This window comes from Rhinatrema bivittatum, chromosome 2 (assembly GCF_901001135.1).
Source record: "Rhinatrema bivittatum chromosome 2, aRhiBiv1.1, whole genome shotgun sequence".
Lineage (NCBI taxonomy): Eukaryota > Metazoa > Chordata > Amphibia > Gymnophiona > Rhinatrematidae > Rhinatrema > Rhinatrema bivittatum.
In genome coordinates, this window is record NC_042616.1 from 31,870,048 (window position 1) to 31,890,242 (window position 20,195).

Genomic DNA, 20,195 nt, shown 5'->3' on the forward strand with positions numbered 1-20,195 from the left:
GTAAAAACAAGACTTTTCCTAAGTTCCAGAAAATATGGGCTTTATACGAAGCATGGCTCCTATCCAAGTGAGCACTTTGACTTCTACCTATAATATAGTCAGTGCTCGGCAGCAACTGGATGCATTGAGACATTTACTATCATTGGACTTGCTATAAATATGATCTGAACTTCAGTACTTACAGCGAGAGGGAAAGGGGAGGAGGGGGGAGATTAAAACTGTGGAAGTTATGGATCTATGTAAGTCGAATTCCAAATAGGGATTTTTGAACGTACAGTGTTCAGCTAATGCATATGTCTGACCTTGATGTGTTTCTTTGTTTTGGGTGCGAAATCCAAACCAGCCATGTATTCGACCATGTTATTGATTTTTATTGTTTACTTAACTTCTAATAAAAGTTAAATGGAAAAAAAAAAAAAAGAAGAAGTTTGCCTTCTGCAATGTATATGCTCCTAACGAATATAAACATGACTTTTTCACCACATTGGTGGGTAAATTGTGTGATTTGGCTGGGTACACGCTTGTGGTGGGAGGTGACTTCAACACGGTTATGAATAAGCAGGAAGATTGTCAGCCATCTAAGTTGAGAGAGCCCAGGGATCTGCAGAAGGGATTATATTTTGTATGTCAGGAGCTGCAGCTGCTGGATGTGTGGCGAGCGCTCCACCCTGGAGACAAAGATTATACTTTTTTTTTCCAACCCCCATGGCTCATAGTCACGGTTAGATTATATTTTAATCCCTGACTATGTTCCTCCGGGTTCAGACTGCTACACAATTGGCACCATTTCACTCTCTGATCATGCTCCAGTCTCTATTGCATTGGTCATAGGGCAGCGTACCCCAGATAAGGCCTCGTGGCGCAGGCCACCTGATCTCTTCTTTGATAAGATCTTTCAAACTTATTTAAAAAGCCACTGGGATGACTATGTTGAGTTCAATGCTACGCCAGAGGTCACCCCCCCCCCGGGTGTTATGGGAGGCAGGAAAGGTGGTGTTGCGGGGCGACATTATTGTGGTGTTATGGGGCGACCCTCTCCCCTCACCCCTCCCCCCAACTTTGTAAATATGTTTTCATATGTAATTTTAAATCCATATCGTCCCAATTAAGTTATCCATGCTTGCTTACTCTATCTCTTGTACTTCGCTATTTACCTTGTTCTTTATTATCCAATTATTTTCCAATTTCTCCCAGTTAAACCCCCTTGTTCAATGTAATTTCCTTTCTCAGTTAATTGTGAACCGACATGATGTGTCCTACGAATGCCGGTATATAAAAATGTTAAATAAATAAAATAAATAAATTGCATATGTGGCCAAGCGCAATAAGATGCGCAATGCTGAGATACTGCGCCTCACCGCGGAGCTCAGGAGCGCTCAGACGCGCCATATACAGACTATGTCGGATGCCACTAAATGTGAGGTTACCAGTACCCGGCAGTCGCTAAACACGCTTCTTCACCAGAGGGCGTCCAAGTCCTTATGATACTATAAATATAAATTATATAAATATGGCCACCGCCCCAGTAAACTCTTGGCTAATTTGGTACGCGCCTGGGATCCTCAGTCATTACTGGCCTTCGTAGTCGGGGTGGGGGGTCAGACTTCCTGGGAGGACATGGCGGCTACCTTTCTTGACTACTATCAATCATATCAATCATTAAATAGTACTAAGCTGAGTGACCCTGAGACCGCCTTGTGCTTTTTTCAGGCTCTCCCGTGGCCAAAAATTTCAGTTGACCACTTGGAGGCCCTGAATTTCCCTATTAAAGATGGTGAAGTTTATGCCATCATTCAGGGCCTCAAGCTTGGGAAGGCCGTGGGCCAGATGGTATGAGTTCTGAATTCTATAAAATATTGAGGTTCCCTATCTTGTCACCACTAGCGCAGTACTTTAATGGTATTCTAGAGGAGAAAACTCTTAACCCTGTAGAAAATAGGTCTACCATAGTTCTCCTCCCCAAAAAAGGTAAAGATCCTCATGAAGCGGGCTCTTATCGCCCAATTTCTCTCATTAATATTAAGATATTGTCGGCTGTTCTAGCGGCTAGACTCAGCAAAGTGCTCCCTTCTCTGGTACACCCTGATCAGACCGAGTTTGTCAAAGGCAGACAGGGGGTGACAAACGTGCATAGACTAATAGTGGCCCTAAGTTATCGTCCCCAGACCGAGGCACTCATTCTTAGCCTAGACGCAGAAAAAGCCTTTGACTCCATATCATGGGATTATCTTTTGTGGACCCATTATGGGGTGTCTGGGCACTTTGTGGCATGGCTTCACTTCATTGTACATCTGCTCAGTCACTTAAGGTAAAATTTCATTTCCATGTATAACTGCATTTAACCATTACATGTATATTATGTATATAGTTTCTGCTGTTCTCAGCTTTTTATGATTTTACCACTTCATTTGGTTTCTCACCTGCCTTTCCAATCTGTTCTCCTAATTGCTCTTTAGCACTTCTCTCGCCTTCCCCCCTCCCCTGTTCAACGTAATTTCATTTCTTTTCCTATTTTCAGTTCATTGTAAACCGGCACGATGTGCTCCTCGCATGTCGGTAAATAAAACTTCATAAATAAGTAAATAAATGGCTGCAGGCTTTACATACTAATCCGTGCACCAGGCTTTTGATTAATGGGTCACTGACAGATCCTTTTTCTCTGCATTTCGGGGTACGTCAGGGGTGCCCGTTATCCCCCCTTTTGTTTGTTCTAGCCATAGAACCTCTTGCCTTAAAGCTTCACCTAGATGCAGATTTTTGGGGGCTTAGTAATGGGGGGGTCACCAGCTGAAGCTTGCCTTGTTTGCTGATGACATTCTGCTGTTTGTGGGGCGGCCGCGTCACAGTATCCCAGCAATTATTACTCAGTTTTATGATATTGCAGGCCTTCGTATCAACTTCAATAAAATCTGAGGCTTTGGCCTTTGACGCGCAGCTGCCGCCTACTTGGCAGGGAGACTTCCCCTTTTCTTGGGCCCCTGGAAAGATCAAGTATTTGGGGATATGGATGCCTTGGGAGCTGAAAGATCTTTGTACCCTCAATATAAGGCAAACTGTGGCAGACATTATGGCACTGATGGCGACCTGGCAATCGCTTCCTTTGTCCCTTTTTGGGCAGGGTGCACTGTTAAAGATGGTTATTGCTCCAAAGCTGTTATACAAGTTACATATGCTTCCATGTTGCCTGTCTAATCGAGAATTGCTGGAATACGCTCCAGGTTTCAAAAGTGTTTCTGGGCGGGGCGCGCAGGGCTCGCATTAAATACGCCGTCCTTCAAAACACCAGAGAAACTGGAGGATTGGGACTCCCAGATTTTCGTGTATACAACGTGGCTTGCCAATTACGTTTCGTGGGAGAGTGGATGACTGGCAAATGTGTTTACTGCGAAGACGGCTTGGTGTCAAGCACGTTGGCACCCTGGTCATCCTTGTTTGTGTTGCAGGCACGCCCACAGATGGTACAGACTCTGGATATACCCAAACAGCTCATTAGCCCGTGTCGTAAAGCCTGGCGTGGTTACGGGCGCAAGAACAGGTGACTGGATTGTGTTCCCTACTGTTACCTCTTTTGGGCAACAAAGACTTCTCACCTGGCCAGGAGTGCAGGGGGATCTTTGCTTTGTGGAGCAAACACGGTGTGCCATTCATCTATCACTTGTATGAGCCGGAGCATCCTTGTATACAACCTTATGAAACTTTGGTGCGGCTGTATCAACTTCCAAATACGCAGTTCTTCACCTGTCTACAGGCCCGGCATTATCTTCAGACTTTCCCATGGACGCTAGATCTTTATGGATTGGAAGCTAAGTTTGCCCAACGGGTGTTTGATGTGGCCTTAACCCAGAATTCCATAAAAGGTTGGGGTGTTGTCTGTAAATGTCTTAGGACATTTCCCTATATTGACTGCCTAGCATCCTACTGGACTTCAGTTTGGAATGAGGTTGTTACACCAGGATATATCCTCATGTGTTTAAATCACTGCACATCCTGGTTCCGGATTATACCCTTCGGGAATTACAATTCAAGATTTCGCATCACGCCTTTTGTGACTATGTCCGGCGTCATAAAATGGGGCGCCTGCCGTCTTCGATGTGTATTAAATGTACAAAAACAGCCGGGACCCTCTCACACCGCCTGTTCACGTGTCCCAGTTTACATGTCTTTTGGGATGCTGTTCTGGCTTTTATCTCTAGCTGCACGGCGGTTGCACTCCCGAGGCAAGGAACGCTCCCTCATGGCATGCTTGAAAGGCATCTTGCCAAGGTATTCTACTGCACAAGACCGGTTTGGACATATAGCTATCCTGCTGGCATGTCGCACAATTTTAGATATTTGGACAGAGCCCTTAACGTCGCCGACACTAACACCTTGGTATCACTGGATGGCTGTAGCGATGCAGATGGAGTGGATGGATTTCAAAATAGGCAGTAGGAAGATGAGTAAGGAATACTGTCATCTCTGGGCTGTTTGTTTCACCTTGTTGCCACAGGACATTCAATGCACCCTTACTGACATTGGATATCTGCCTATATGGACAACCTAGGTTAATTCGCTAATGTGGGTTCTCATAGTCTGGTTAATTATGTCATAATAGGGGGGAGGGAGGGAATAGGGATGGATGCGTGGGGTGTGAATGGTGTGCATGGTGGGTGTGTTTGCTAAAGTCTCCTGTTTTGCTAAAACTTGGGGATGGTGGATGGAGGAAGTGACATCACCAGGGATGATGGAAGCTTAAATGAGAGCTCCTCCCGATGCCCGGCGATAATCCAACTACATCGCAGTAACTTGGCGATTTACTAACTTATATTCCGGACGGCACGACAGAGGAAACTAAGCGGATGACGACCAAGAAGAAATCGGTTGACTTTAAACAATATTCCTATCGCAAAATGGGAAAAACTCCGGAGTCTATAAAATCCAAAATGGCAGACGCCAATACGGACGACGACAGTGGGCCTGAGCCTGATGAGAACAGAGAAGCGCTTCAGCCAGAAGAGACAATACCCACCAGAGCCGAATTTCGATTCTGGTTTTGTGAACTCAGGCTTGATATCAAGAACTACAAACGGGATATTATGTCGGCAATCAATGACATGAAGGAAGATAAGGCTGACATAGGCAGAAGCTTCGATGAGACTGAAATACAGATGGAGGCCCAAGTGGAAGAAATGAAGCATATGGAACATGGCATGAAAGATCTGCAAACTGAGGAGACCGGGAAGTTGTGCCTACCTAGAGACTGTTTCTAGCGTGGAGTCCGGTGGCCTGGTTGAGGCCAGAGCGTCCCTGTGGTCCGGCGAGGTTAACCGAACACGCCCCCGAATGACATCATAGGAGGGCGACGGCGGAGGTGTTAAATTGAACACCGAGCGGCGCATCGCCGCCGCTGGCGCGCGGCTTCGGTGCGGATTTGGAGTGGATTTGTCATCAAAAGGCCACGCGAAGAACCTCTCTCTTTTTAAAGCGCAACTTTTCTTCTCCGCCGGAGGGATACTAATTGATGCAATCTAAATAAGCTAAGTACCTTCTTGTATACTATTACCTGTAAATTGAACTTTACCTTGAGAATGCCACACTCGGCTCGGAAACGTAGAGCTAGAGAGAGGTTGATTGAAGGTACTTTAGCTAGCCCAGTGTTGGGCCCTATGGATGCCCACATTAGGAGAGGAATCATATTGCAGGGAGATAAGTCGCTAGAGGGGATCCAGGAAGGCATGGTTTCCCCTCTCGACTTGGAGATCTCTTTGTCCCCGGATAATAGAGCCCCTCCTGAGAATCCTGCGACAATTAGATCAGAATCATCTAAAGGCGCCACTCCTCCATTGGAGAAAATTGGAGGAGTAGAGGATAGCCCAGGAAAATCTATGAATTCAGCCGCAGGAAATACCAATTTGATTGGCAACTCGGAAGGGGAAGTTGCTGAGGGACAAGAGCTGTTTCGGGATACGGACTCAAGTACTGATAAGATATTTGCTGATATGGTTGATCCTTTACCTTTAATAAGGCCAACAATAATTTCTTTAGAGGTTATTTGGGAAACCCTAGTGGTTTTAGATAAAAATGTAACTGCAATTGAAGCCAGTTATGAAAAGAATAGAAAATTTAGATCAGAAGTTGAAAAATGTAATTCTAGAAAATAGTAAGAGAGATCAGGCCATAGCAAATGTCTCTAAGGAATCTAAAAGATTAAGTGATCAAAATCTTATGATAATTAAGGAGAACCAGTACTTATCTAGAAAGTTAGAGAATTTAGAAAATCAAGCACGAAGTAAAAATTTAAGGTGGATTAATTTTCCAAAGCTTCCAAATATTTCAGCTAAAGAAATGTGGAATAAGTTTGTTCTTGAATATTTAAAAATTCCCCAACAGGCTGTCCCACCCCTTACTCAGATTTATTATATTCCTCCTTGGAAAAATGTAACTGAAAAAGGGCAAGACTTTCAAATAACTATGCCCTTAAATGTGACTGAAATGTTGGAATCCACAAATGTGGAGGAGGTAGAGTCCTCCACATTAATTGTATCCTTTTTACTAAACTCAGATAAAGAGTGGATTCAAAAGTTATTCTTTAGAAATATTAAGGAAAATTTCTATCAATTAAATGTAAGAGTTTTTCCTGATGTGACAAGAGAGACACAAAAGAGAAGGAAGGAATTTCTTATATTAAGACCTAAACTTTTGCAAATGGGGGCGCAATATAAGTTAAAATATCCATGCAAATGCTGTATAATTTATAAATCAGTTAAGTACTGTTTTTTCCAACCATCTCATTTGATTAAGTTTATTTCAGATAATAATGTTGAGAGTCTCCCGACAGAAGTAGCCCCTCAATGAGGCAACAATAAGCTCTATATTATAATTAAATGATCCCAGTATTAGATTGTTATATTACCTTAAACTTTTCCTTGAAAAGCCTTATCTTTTTCTAAATGGTATCCCTTTGTTGAGGACTAGGAAAACTTATGAGGTTTGATGGTGTGACTAATTGGGTATTGTTACTCATTGTCATAATCACAGACATGTAATTTCTTGTATTCTTGATTGTATTGTTTAAAATTCGAATAAATAAAAAATAAAAATAAAAAAAAGAAAGATCTGCAAACTACTTGCAATGATTTGGTGTAAAAATCGAAGATATGGAGAACAGGACAAGGCGAAATAACCTGCGATTTCGGGGAATTCCTGAATCCAGTGAAAATGCCAATTGCGAGGAAATCATCCAACAAGTATGTGCGACCTTATTTTCGGATATTGATGGTGATACTGATAAAGCTGATAAAGCAGACCCTCCGGTCAAAATTGATAGAGCACACAGAGCGCTAGGACAATGACAACAGAACCAAGCGCGAGATATCATAGTGTGCTTCCATAACTACCAAGACAAAGAACGGATCTATAAAGCAGCAAGACAACAAGCTACCTTATAGTGGAAGGGAAATACTATAGCCATCTACGCTGATTAAGCAGCCACCACATTGCGCAAAAGGCAAGAGATGCGGTGCTATCATTGCGCTCTTACAGCGGGAAGAACTTGGATATCTTTGGCTATATCCCTTCGGGCTGCAATTTGTTAAGGAAGGTATCACCTACAGAATCAAGGCAATGGACAAGGCAGCAAAAGTCCTGACAGATGCTGGCTACTTGGTGCAGGATGTTAAAAATTCGACTGCTACCCCTGCTATGAGAAGACTGGAGCTACCGAGATGGCAATGGGTGGACCGGGGAGGTCGCAGGCTGAAACAGAGCTCCCCCAGTCCGTCAGCCTCCAAAGATGACACTTGAGGAAGCTGGTTCATGCTTACTGTGTATTTTCCTTTCTCACTATGAAAATTTAATATTCAGTCCGGACTTGGAAACTAATTTTGCTATTTAGCTAAAGTCTGAGTCAGTTAGTGGTTAGCGTTAACCCTATATCCTGTTTTTTGTGGTGGGATTGAGAGGGATACGAGTCCCTGTTGATTTTCCTCCTATGTTATACAACAATCCTCCCTATGGGGATACTTGTTTTGGGGGTAAAAGGAGAGGGAGGGAGGTTCAGGGGTGCTCTAGACTTTGTATTTACCTATATTTTATGGATCAGTTCTACTCAGCTAATGATTCCATTTCTACTAACTACCGACAGGATGGGGGGGGGGGGGGGGGCCTTGCTGAGAGATATACGACAGAAACTGGGGATAAATGGTTAGTTAGATGTAATGGTTGTCTACAGAATTTTCTAATATATTACTATACTAAATGATGGATGTTAAATTATTATCCGTGAATGTGAAAGGGATGAATTCTTTTCGCAAACGCAAATTACTATTTAAGGAATTGCAGCAGCAAAATGTGGCTACAGCTATGATTCAAGAATCACATCTTACTGCCAGATATTTGAGTTTGATGTGCTCATCCCAATATTCTATACAGTATTGGGCAGCAGCAAAGAAGGATTCTAAATACGCTGGGGTTGGTATCCTTATGAGGAAAGTTTTGTTTTTGATGAGATTAAATGTGTGAAGGATGTGGGTGGGAGATGTATAATCGTGGTAATTTCCATAGGTGGACATAAATTCAGCTTAGCCACTGTATATGCCCTGAATCAGGGACAAGAGGAATTTTTTCAAACCTTGGCTGAGACCCTTAAAAACACGGTGGAAGCTCAACTTCTAATAGGGGGGTTTTTCAACCTAACTCTCAACCCATCCCTAGATAATTCAAGGGGATCGGCAGTGACAACACATAAAGATAGGCAGGCCCTAAAACACTTGATGGCAGATCTAGATGTGAAGGATGTGTGGCGGACAAGATATCCTAAATCCAGAAATTATAGCTTTTACTCTCGACCCCACAACACTTATTCACGAATCGATATGATTTTAATTGATAAAGGTCTGATAAATAATCTCTCTAGAATGGAGATTGATCATATCACATGGTCAGATCATAGCCCGGTATGGGCCGAGATATCTTTCCAGTTTCTGAATAGAAGTCAACTTTATTGGAAACTTAATGATTCTTTGCTTGATGACACTGAATTCGTCCACTCCCTGGAGAACATTATTGCCGAATACTTCGCCATTAATGATATTGGAGAAGTATCTATGGGTACGATTTGGGAGGGCCTGAAAGCAGTTTTAAGGGATCATCTTATTGCGAGGGCATCATATGTTAAAAAATTGAGAAATAGAGAATGGGGACTATTAATGAATCTACTGGGAGTGGCGGAACTCGCTCATAAAAGGCATCCAACACAGAATCATTAGCGTGTTCTTCAAGGCCTAAGGGATAAATTAGCGAATCTAGATGCAGCTTCCATGGCCTTCCAATTAGATCTTGTCAAACAGAAATTCTTTGAAGGGGGCAACAAGGCAGGAAAACTCTTGGCCCAAAAGTTGAAGAAGCACCAAACTCAAAATAATATAGTCAAAATTAAAGACGAACAGGGAAATATCCTAACCAGCAACCAAGAAATTAGACAGATTTTTAAATGTTTATGATAACCTGTAAAGTGCGGATGGAAATATCCATGAATCTGGTATCGACTCTTATTTACACAATATAGCTATTCCGAGCTTATCGGAAATGGGGCGAATTAGCCTAGATAAGGAAATCACCATCCTGGAAGTACAAAATGCGTTTACACATCTTAAGTCCGGGAAATCACCGGGATTGGATGGATATACGGCCAAATTTTATCAGACCTTTGGAAAATTGCTTGTAGAACATCTTACCCATATGTATAATTCTTTAAGAGATGAAGGGGTAATTTCACATTCCACTAATAAGGCTGGAATTACGGTTTTAGCAAAGCCAGGCTGTGATCCATCTCTCTGCAGCTCCTACCGCCCAATATCCCTCATTAATCTCGATTTGAAGATTTTGGCTAAGATATTGGTGGATAGGCTAAAGGGGATGGTGGAAGATCTTGTTTTTCCTCACCAATCTAGATTTATCCCTGGAAGAATGGCTTCCGATAATGTTAGGAAGGCGGTAGACTTCATTTAGTAGGCTAAACAACAACGTGTTCCTGCCATACTATTAACTATAGACGCCGAAAAGGCGTTCGACCTTGTCCACTGGCCATATTTATTTAAATTATTGGATCGGATGCAATTTGGCCCTCTATTCATTAATTGGATCACTAAACTATATGATTCACCACTTGCATGCTTGAAGATAAATGGGGGGTATTCATAATCCTTCCAGGTACAGAGAAGAACTCTTCAGGGGTGTCCCCTATCACCGCTACTATTTGCACTTTTTTTTAGAACCCTTCGCCATCAGAATCTTCAAAAACTCTGAAATTCAAGGTATGGCTATAAATGGTTTTACATCCAAAATGGCCCTATTTTCTGATGATATCTTGTTTTCCCTTACTGTTCCTAATAAGTCACTATCGGGGATAGTAGATGAGATATCACAATTTAGCTCCATATCAGGGTTTAAGATAAATTGGGACAAATCGGAGATTTTAAATCTCAGTCCCCTCAAACCAAGCAATAAATCTCCAGAAGGCCTATGCCTTCAAATGGTCACCCCGGAAGATAAAATACTTGGGGATATATCTTGGAGGCTTAGAAGAACTCTTTCATTTGAATTATACTCCTTTACTGCTTAAGATTTACAAAGAATTAGAGGAATGGAGTAGATACCATATATCGTGGCTGGGCAAGATGGTGCTAAAAACGAATATTTTACCGCATCTAATATATCTGTTTCAGACTTTGCCGATCACAGTACCACAAACAGAGCTAAAACACTGGCAGGGAAGACTGCAGAAATTTATATGGGGGGGGGGGGGGGGGGGAGGGGGGAGGGGGACGACAGTCTCCCAGAGTATCCAGGAAAATATTGTATCTCTCAAAAGGACAGGGGGGTTTAGGGGTCCCTAATTTACTATGGTACCATACGGCGGCCCATTTACAGGCTATATTAGACTGGCACAAGACTCCAGTAGTCAAGATTTGGATAAAATTAGAGCAGGCAATGGTGGGCGATATGCCTTTACAAGCCCCTCATATGACAACCGCGGTCTACTTGGTTGCCACTAGGTATGCTATGCCAATGGTAAATACCCTTGCTATATGGGATAAGTGGAAAAAGAAATGTATGGGTTCTAAGGTTTACTCTCCACAATCCTATCTTTTTTATAATCTGGCTTTTAAACCGGGGCTCCACTCAAAAGCTTTTGCCTCTTGGAAGGCTAAACAGATTCACACTATAGCACAAGTCTGGGGAATAGAGGGGATATGTTCGTTCAACGACATTTGTAGTAGATATGGAATAGGTATGTGTGAATATTTTCAGTATTTTCAGCTTTGGCATTTTCTACCTACTCCACAGGTACGGGGTAGCTTGCACCAAGGGGTAACCTTTTTTGAGGGACTATGTAGGGGAGCCAACAAAATGACTAAGGCTATTTCAAAACTTTATGGCTTCCTTAACACGGATCTGTTGGCTAAACCCCAATTCTCTACGGCATGGGTAAAAGACTTGGGAGTGGAGTTGGAACCCGAGGGATGGTGAGCTATTTACCAAGGCGTGGGGAAGGGATCGATAGCATCCTCACTAAAAGAAAAATGTTATAAGATGTTATACCGATGGCACTATAGCCCTATGCATATACACAAAATATATCTGACTAAATCAGGGATATGCTGGAAGGGATGTCGCCAGGACGGATCTTACATCCATATGTGGTGGTCGTGCCCCTTTATTCAACAGTTTTGGCAGAGAGTGTTTAAGTGGTTATCAGAGATGAGTCATTTAGATACGATCTATACTGCTTGTCAGGTATTGTTGAATGTATCTGAAACCATGACAATACCTCTCTCTAAACACTTGGATTACTATATTTTTGTTACAGCATGATATGTTTTAGCTAAATATTGGGGTACTTCTGACGTTCCACCTTTATCTGAGGTACAGCAGAAAGTCCCCCTTCTATACAAATTAGACAAAATCACAGCATGTAAACAGAAAACCATTCTTGCTTTTAACAAAGTTTGGGATCCTTATGTTATTTGGCGGTCACTTGAACAAAATAAAGGTCTAGGGGCTGGCCAGGTCACTTCATGATATACACGCCCCACATGGGACGAACTGAGGCATGGGAAGGGATGAGGTAAACTCAACTAAGGACGTATGAGGGAAGTACTCCCTTTTGGTTCGGTCTTGTTTATGGGAGAGAGCTGAGTTATTGTATGAATCATAATTCTTTACAAAAATTATGCTTTATGGTCTATTTGAGCACGGGGATTTGGGAGGGAAGAGGGAAAAAATTTAGAGTGTATTACTTAGATATTACGTCTGTTCTATTTAGCAGATGTTGATCACAAAGTGGTTTCTACTCAGAGGATTGACATACACAACAGTCACTGCAAAAGCAATTCTTATCATCAACTACGAGGAGAACCAGCTCAGCACTGTTCCAGATATTCCTATATCATTTAGAAAGAAAGACTTGATGGTTTAAGGTTTGAAATGCACCAATAATGTCCAAGTGCACCATTACATACTTTGTTCTCCTCTCAAATCCCCGCCTAATAGTATCAAAACTGGAGAGTAAGAGTTTAAGAACTAAAAAAACGTTCTAATCCCAAATTAATATTGGTCAACGATGGCATTATCATCCAGGAAATCATCTTGCACAAGTTAATGTAAGGACTTGAACAAGTTAATATAAATCGGTTATTTACTCTCTCGGATAACAGAAGGACCAGGGGGTACTCCATGAAGTTAGCAAGTAGCTCATTTAAAACAAATGGAAGAAAATTCTTTTTCATTCAGCACATAATGAAGCTCTGGAAGTCACTGCCAGAGGATGTGGTTACAGCAGTTAGTGTAGCTGGGTTTAAAAAAAAGGTTTGGATAAGTTCCTAGAGGAAAAATCCATAAACTGCTATTATTAAGCAATAGTAGTTTGAGATTTATCTAACGTCGCAGGCGCTGCGGGAGAGGGCTTCCCCCCCCCGGACGCTGTCGTCCAATGTGGTGAAGTGAAGGGAGGAGTGGGGAGCTCCACTCCTGCTGGCAGCGGACTTTGGCCTGCTGGCATAAGCCACACCTTACACTAACTTTCTTTTCACTTGTCAATTTTTATCATACATATACTGAAGTATTTATTTTATCTATTAAAACCATTGGACTATCAGTTGACTTCCTTTTGCCTTCCCAGTTAGTCTAATTACGTTCTAGCTAAGTCACCTTTGACCTCTTTACTACTTTAATCTCAATTTAAATCTGTCTCCTCCTTCTTCCAAGTTATTTTCCCTTGTTCATTGTAACTCTGCCTCTTTTTCCCTGTTATGTTGTCCGAGTTCCATGTAAACCGATGTGATATTTTATATGAATGTCGGTAAATAAATAAAATAATGTTTGGGTACTTGCCAGGTACTTGTGACGTGGATGGGCCTCTGTTGGAAACAGGATGCTGGGCTCGATGGACCCTCGGTCTGACCCAGCATGGCAATTCCTTATGTTCTTATCTAGCTGGCTTAAAACTACCCTTTCAATGACCTCTGAAAGAAATGGCAAAAATGAGACTGGACAATAGTTCCCGAGATTTGAGAGGTCTGCTGATACCATTTTAACAAAGGGCAGACAGATGCTTCTACATAACGGACAGAATGCCTTTTGATGAAGAGAGAGGGGTAAATCATGGCTTTACTGCAAAACAAGCTTGCACTGAACATAGACAAGACTGAAGAGACTATTCTAAGCAGGTTTTCCCTGTCCATTGCCCCTTTGAGTTTTTAACTTTGAGGGACAGAGAAATAGGACAGCAGAAAAAGACAACATGTCCCATCTAGTGTGCCCATCCATCCCATTTATCTGGCCTTTCCAATTCCCATTACTTCCTTAGGGTGCCGCTGCATTTATCCCATACTTTCTTGAATTCAGATACTGTTTTGCCTCCACCACCTCCACTGGGAGGCCGTTCCATGCATCCACCACCCTCTCTATAAAGAAATATTTACTAAAGATTACTGCTGGAGGTCACGTGACGTGGTGAGCCCGGAGAGACACGTTCAATCGGGACTCCGGGTGCTGAATCGCCGAAACTGGACAAAACGCAGTGTAAACAGCCTCATTTGGATTGCAGGCGGAGCCTTTACCTACCTTTTGGGTACACAGACTTGTGCCGTCCAGGGGGGAGCCGGAGATGACTGTGAAGCCACCGCACAGAGAAAAAATAAAAACGCTGACTGCAGAGCCCAAAATGGCCGGCGGACGCCGAGTATCTGAAGGGGCAGGGCTGGATGATGCGGCGGTGGAGAAGCTGACTGGGGCAGTGGTTGCAACATTAGAGCACAAGTTTGCAGGCATAAATGAAAACTTTACGGCGGTCAAGGAATCTTTGAGCGATATTGGTCGCCGGATTGACATTGCGGAGGGCAGGCTCTCTGCGGTGGAGGAAGACCAGCAGGCCCTCTCTGCACGTGTCACAACGCTGGAATCATCTGTAAAAATGGCGGAATCTAAGCTAGAGGTCCTGGAAAACCAGGCCCGAAGAAACAATCTTAAATTCCTGGGCATCCCGGAGGACGTGCTGGAGGGGGATCTTCAAGCTTTATTGATGGACATGGAGGGAGTATGAACAGCACAACACCGTGCATAAGGAGGACCCTGGGCTTTATTGGGAAGCCAGTAAAGCAGTGATGAGGGGGGCCATTACGTCTTATTTGATAGCGCGATCTAAGGCAATGTGCAAGAATATACTAGACCTGGAAAGGCAATTGGGGGTGGCAAAGCGTAACCTGGCCCAGCAAAATACCCCACTAGCTCAAGAGGAATATAATGATATATTGAGAGCATTGAATACACTGCTTCATGAGCGAGCCCAACAGCTGTTGCGGGGAGGGAATCAGAAGTTTTTCCGCTATGGAAACAAATCGGGGAAACTTATGGCGAACATGGTGCGACTGGCACGGGGAACTACTATTATAGACAAGTTGAAAGGGACTGATGGTACCCCATTGGTGTTAGGATCGGATATATGTGAGGAATTTCGCAAATTCTATATCAGTCTGTATACGGAAGATAGGTTAGGGGGGAAGCCTCAAGAAGAGGAATTCTTTCACGGGTTACAGATTCCCCAAATTTCAGCTCAACAGTTAGAAATGCTGAATAGGGGGGGAAGTGACGTCATCTGAATAAGATGGCTGCCTAAATCTTTCCTCCGACAATCTCTCACTCAGCAAAGTTAAAATCTCCCGATCGCAGCGCACAAACCGTGTCAACTTTATCCCTTTGTGTAGCTTAACTATCCAGGAATATGGCGAACCGCAAAAAAACCGTGGACCTGCAACAATTCTCATTTGATGCTGGTGGATCCAGATTTGCGGCCCTGAGTGGGGCCACGGGGGACGCTGACGCACTGGATTTAGAAGGTACCCGCGGCTCAGCAGTGCCGATGGCTGATAGTGGCGACGGGACAATTAATAAAGCTGAGCTTCAAAACTGGTTCACTGACCTGAAAAATGATATTAAACAATTTTCGGATGAGTTTCGAAAGGCGATGGCTTCTATCCGAACGGATGTCAGCGCTTTGGGTCATCGAGTGGCGGAAAGTGAAACGCAGCTGGACACACATAGCTCTCGGATAACCGCTCTCAAGACGGAGGTCGCGGGTATGCATACTGCTCAAGAGGATTTAGAGTTAAAACTTGAAGATTTAGAAAATCGCACGCGCCGAAATAATATTCGAATTAGGGGGCTCCCGGAAGAGCCGGAGTATTCAGACTGTAAAGCAACGGTCCGGCGGATTTGTAGCGCGCTACTCACTACAGCTGAGGTAGAAGTGGCTGATATCTCTTCCTCCGACGATATCAGGATTGATCGGGCTCATAGAGCTTTGGGAATGGCACCTAGAAACGTGCCTAGAGACATTATTTTGTGTATGCATGATTTCTCAACTAAGGAAGCGGTAATGTCAGCTGCGAGAAAGATGGATGCTTTTTCTTGGGAGGGACATGTGCTTACAATCTATAATGATCTATCTCCAGCCACGTTAAAACGTCGACGAGATTTCCAACCGGTTACTGCAGCCCTCTGAAGGGATCAACATCGTTACAGATGGCTCTACCCAAGTGGCATAGCCTTCACTATTAAAGGAGTGTCCTCGCGCGCCAAGTCGGTAGCGGAAGCGGTGGATCTCTTAAAAGCACAAGGAGTGGATGTTGACTATACAGCACCCACTCTAACGCCAGCTGTACCGATCGTGGAGCCGGCAAGATGGCAGAGGGCAGGGAAAGGCGATCGACGTCTGAAGCGAACATCGGGACACGGCGGAGAGGGCCCATCGAAATCCCTGAACGAGAAAACGGACAGTATAGCAACTTGAGTAGTTGGTTCCATATTTTTGTTTTATTTCTTCTGTGTCTGCCTTATCTTGCTCGGCTCGGGTTAGCTGATATGCCGATGCAGGTAATGGAGGCAGAGCTCTTCCGGACATGAGAGGCGCTTTTACTTGTTATTCTCAAAAGCCTGTGCACGGGGAGTATTAATATTGTTTTCATTTTGCAATTGCTGTGGGGGAGAGAGGAGGCAAAGAGGTTCTTCCACCGTTAGGAGTCGACCTCATGGGAGGCGACCAGTTTGGTATGCGGGGTAGTGGGGGAGGGCGAAAGGGGGAGGGGGGGGAAGGGAAAGTCCATCTGTAGCGCTGTTTTTCATGTTGTGCTGTTACCTAACCAGTTTAAGTTGTTTGGGAGAGGGGGAACTCAAAATGTAGGATGTCTACTATTAAATTTATGTCCCTTAATGTAAAGGGCCTAAATACCCCTCTGAAGAGGAAACAGTTATGTAATGAGATATCCCGCTTGCAAGCTACAGTGGTTTTCATTCAGGAAACACACCTTAAGAGAAAGCATGAACATTTATTAAGACCACAATTATTCAGCCAAAAATATTTTCTGCCTGTAGCCCTAAACATAAGTACAGCGGAGTGGGTATTTTACTTGCTAATTCTTTGGGAGCGAAGGTTGTTGACAGTGTTACAGGATCTCATGGCAGATATATAATTTTAGTGGTTGAGATGGGAGTAGGTGGACACTTTCTGGGGTGGGTGAAGGAATTATACCGAGATCCACAGGCATGTATCAAGATTAATGGGGGGTACACTGATACCTTTCCTATACACCGGGGCACAAGACAAGGATGTCCCCTCTCCCCCTTGCTTTTTGCACTCAGTGTTGAACCATTAGCTGAAATGGTGCGGAGAGCCAGAGATATGCATGGGGTGCAGGTAAATAAAGATCAGTATAAGATCTCTTTATATGCGGACGATATTATCTTTACTCTTACCAGACCTGATATTTCGCTGAAGGCTGAAGGCTATGTCGGGGGTGCTAGAGCGCTATGGGGGGGTGTCAGGCTTTCGGGTTAATATGGATAAATCTGAGATTCTGCCCCTTAACCTTCCTATGGAGCACCAATCTACATTGCAACAATTATATCCCTATAGATGGACTAAGGGTCCGATTCGATATTTGGGGGTCAATTTAACTATCAAACAAAAAGAAATGCTGAATAGCCCGATTGGGATGCAGGAACTGCGAGCGGCAATTCATGGGAGTAAAAGCAATACAGCCCCAGGTCCAGATGGGTTAAGTGCAGAATACTACAAATGTTTGGTACCTCAAATAGGAGAGGATCTGCTGCGCTTCTACCAAGAGGCACAGAGTAATGGGCATTTTCCAGTGGACACAACTAAGGCACTTATCACAGTGTTGGAAAAGCCCGGGAAAGTCCTGTCATCACCGGCAGCCTATAGGCCTATTTCTTTGCTTAATTTCGAGGCTAAACTGTTTGCTAAAATTCTGGCAGATAGGATGGGTAGGGTCTTCCCTGATATTATTGCACATACCCAGGTGGGGTTTGTCCAAGGGAGGGCTATTAGTACCAATATGACAAAACTCTTACTGGCCATGGAAGGATGTAAGGATAGAGGCAATGCTGGTTGGCTCTGACTCAGAGAAAGCCTTCAATCGGGTGTCGTGGGACTATCTTTTCTCAGTGCTGCAGAGGTATGGGTTTCAGGGAGACATCATACGCAACATTCGGATGCTGTATTATGATCCCAGGTCCGCGATTTTGGCTAACGGCCAAGTCTCAGCAGACTTTCGCTTAAATAGGGGCACGAGGCAGGGGTGTCCACTGTCGCCGCTATTATACATACTATCAATAGATCCCCTTCTCCGTAAAATTGAAATGGATTCACAGATACAGGGGTTCCGATGGAGGGGCCGGGAATTCAAAATTTCGGCCTTTGCGGACGATGTCCTAGTATTTCTAACCTCACCGCAACGGTCATTAGCATGTGCATTGCAACATCAGAGACTGTTCGGGACATTTGCAGGTCTAAAGATTAATGTTGAAAAATCAGAGGCTATGGAATTGCATGCGGCAGTAAGGACGGCCTGGCAGGGGGAGTTTCCTCTCAAGTGGGTAAACACGACTATGAAATATCTGGGGATTCTCCTCACTAGAGACCCGGCTAAACTATATGAAGTAAATATTCGCCCACTGCTGACTAATATGGCTAGCAAGCTTAAAATGTGGGAGACCTTGCCGTTGTCATTGACAGGGAGAATTGCACTTTTAAAGATGCTAGAACTCCCGAGGTGGCTATACATTATGCAACAACTTCCAGTGTGGTTCACCTCGGGAGATCTGAACGGTATCAATAGGATAATACGAAAGTTCCTCTGGCAGGGACGTAAAGCTAGGCTTTCCCTTGATACACTTGACAAAAATCAAGGGGGGTTGGTGTGCCCAAACTGGAGGGACTATAATCTTGCCTGCCTGTTACGACATATTCGTGACTGGATGGATGGCATGGGCATGTACACACCAATTGATTTCCTAAAAGACTGGTGTAGCCCTTTCAGTCCAGCAGTTCTTATACAGATTCCGGGATCATTGGTACCAGCCCATTGCAAAAGGAGTATGATCCTATGCTCGGGAAGGAAGGCCTGGCGTTTCTTATGCCTAAATAAACTAAAATTAGGAACTTGTCAGACTCCTCATATTCCGTTGAAGGGGAACCCACAGTTTACGCCTGGGTTATCAAGTCCGGTGTTCACGGAATGGGGGATGAAGGGTCTGAAAGAAGTTTACCAGTTATATGCTCCTCAGACTGGGATATTAAGGAGTTTCTTGGAACTCCAGGAAGGGTATGGGATACATAAACAAGATTTCTTTGCTTATTTGCAGATAAGGCATTATGTGGCCCGGGTGTTTGGGCTTCAGATACATAGGGATAAATGGGAAAACTTAGAGGATGTCATTGACCCAGGTTTTAAAACACAACATTCATGCTCTGTGTTTTCTAGAGCCTTGAAAGGGTTGAAGAATACCTTAGCGGTGGAATCCATACAAAATAAATGGGTAATTCACGCTGACGTATATTTATCATTACCGGCCATTATGTGCCTATTGAAAAACAGTTATCTGCTGTCAGAGAATGTGCTTCTTCGCGAAATGAGGTTTAAACTGCTGCACTGTATATATATCTCTCAATCTCAAATGTATAATGCAAAATTAGTAGACTCCGATTTATGCCTCAAGTGTTGCATTCACAGAGGTACATTTTTGCACAGTCTATGGGAGTGTGATATGTTGGTTACATTTTGGGAGCAGGTGTTAGAAAGATTGGGAGGGATTTTGGGTACGCAGATCCCTAAGGACCTTACGCTGTGTCTACTACATTTGCCAAATGACGCACTTACACTGCTGTCGGACTATGATCAACAATTCCTACATAAAGCATTGCTTGTAGCAGTACAAGTTATTTTGTCGCGAAGGATTTCAACGGAAAGACCTACGAGGGAACTATGGCAAGTGCGGCTTGAAACTTTATGCCAACACGAACTGAGAATGGCATTTACGCAGAAAGTGGGGAAAAGGACTGAGTGTTTATCTATATGGAACAAATTCTGGTGGTCATTGCCGGTTTCCAAGAGAGACATATTGCAAAAACTCACTAAACACGAATATAAGGAGTCTACACGCCTAGTACCAAATTAGACAGTAATTGAATGGAAGGAGGTACAAATTCTGTCGGAAATGTACTATATGTTCGGCTGCAGGGGTAGGGGGGCAGGGGGGAAGGGGGTTTGTGGGGTTCAAATGTTTCTGATGTCTTCACATTGTTATTGTTACACTGTACAAATTTGAGTGATATTAAAATCTAATAAATTGCCCACTCT

The 20,195-nt window shown here is 43.6% G+C and overlaps 1 protein-coding gene across 1 annotated transcript in view; it reads right to left on the reverse strand.

Moving 5' to 3' along the window:
- Positions 1 to 6,228: 6,228 nt before the first annotated feature.
- The window catches only part of LOC115083171 (protein ZNF783-like), a 71,533-nt gene continuing 57,566 nt past the window's right edge, over positions 6,229 to 20,195 (reverse strand). Inside the window, exons 3-4 of the mRNA XM_029586978.1 lie at positions 13,406 to 13,502; positions 6,229 to 6,232 (exon numbers count right to left, since the gene is read on the reverse strand). Coding sequence (XP_029442838.1) covers positions 6,229 to 6,232; positions 13,406 to 13,502 — 101 coding nt within the window. The remainder of the gene's footprint in view (positions 6,233 to 13,405; positions 13,503 to 20,195) is intronic.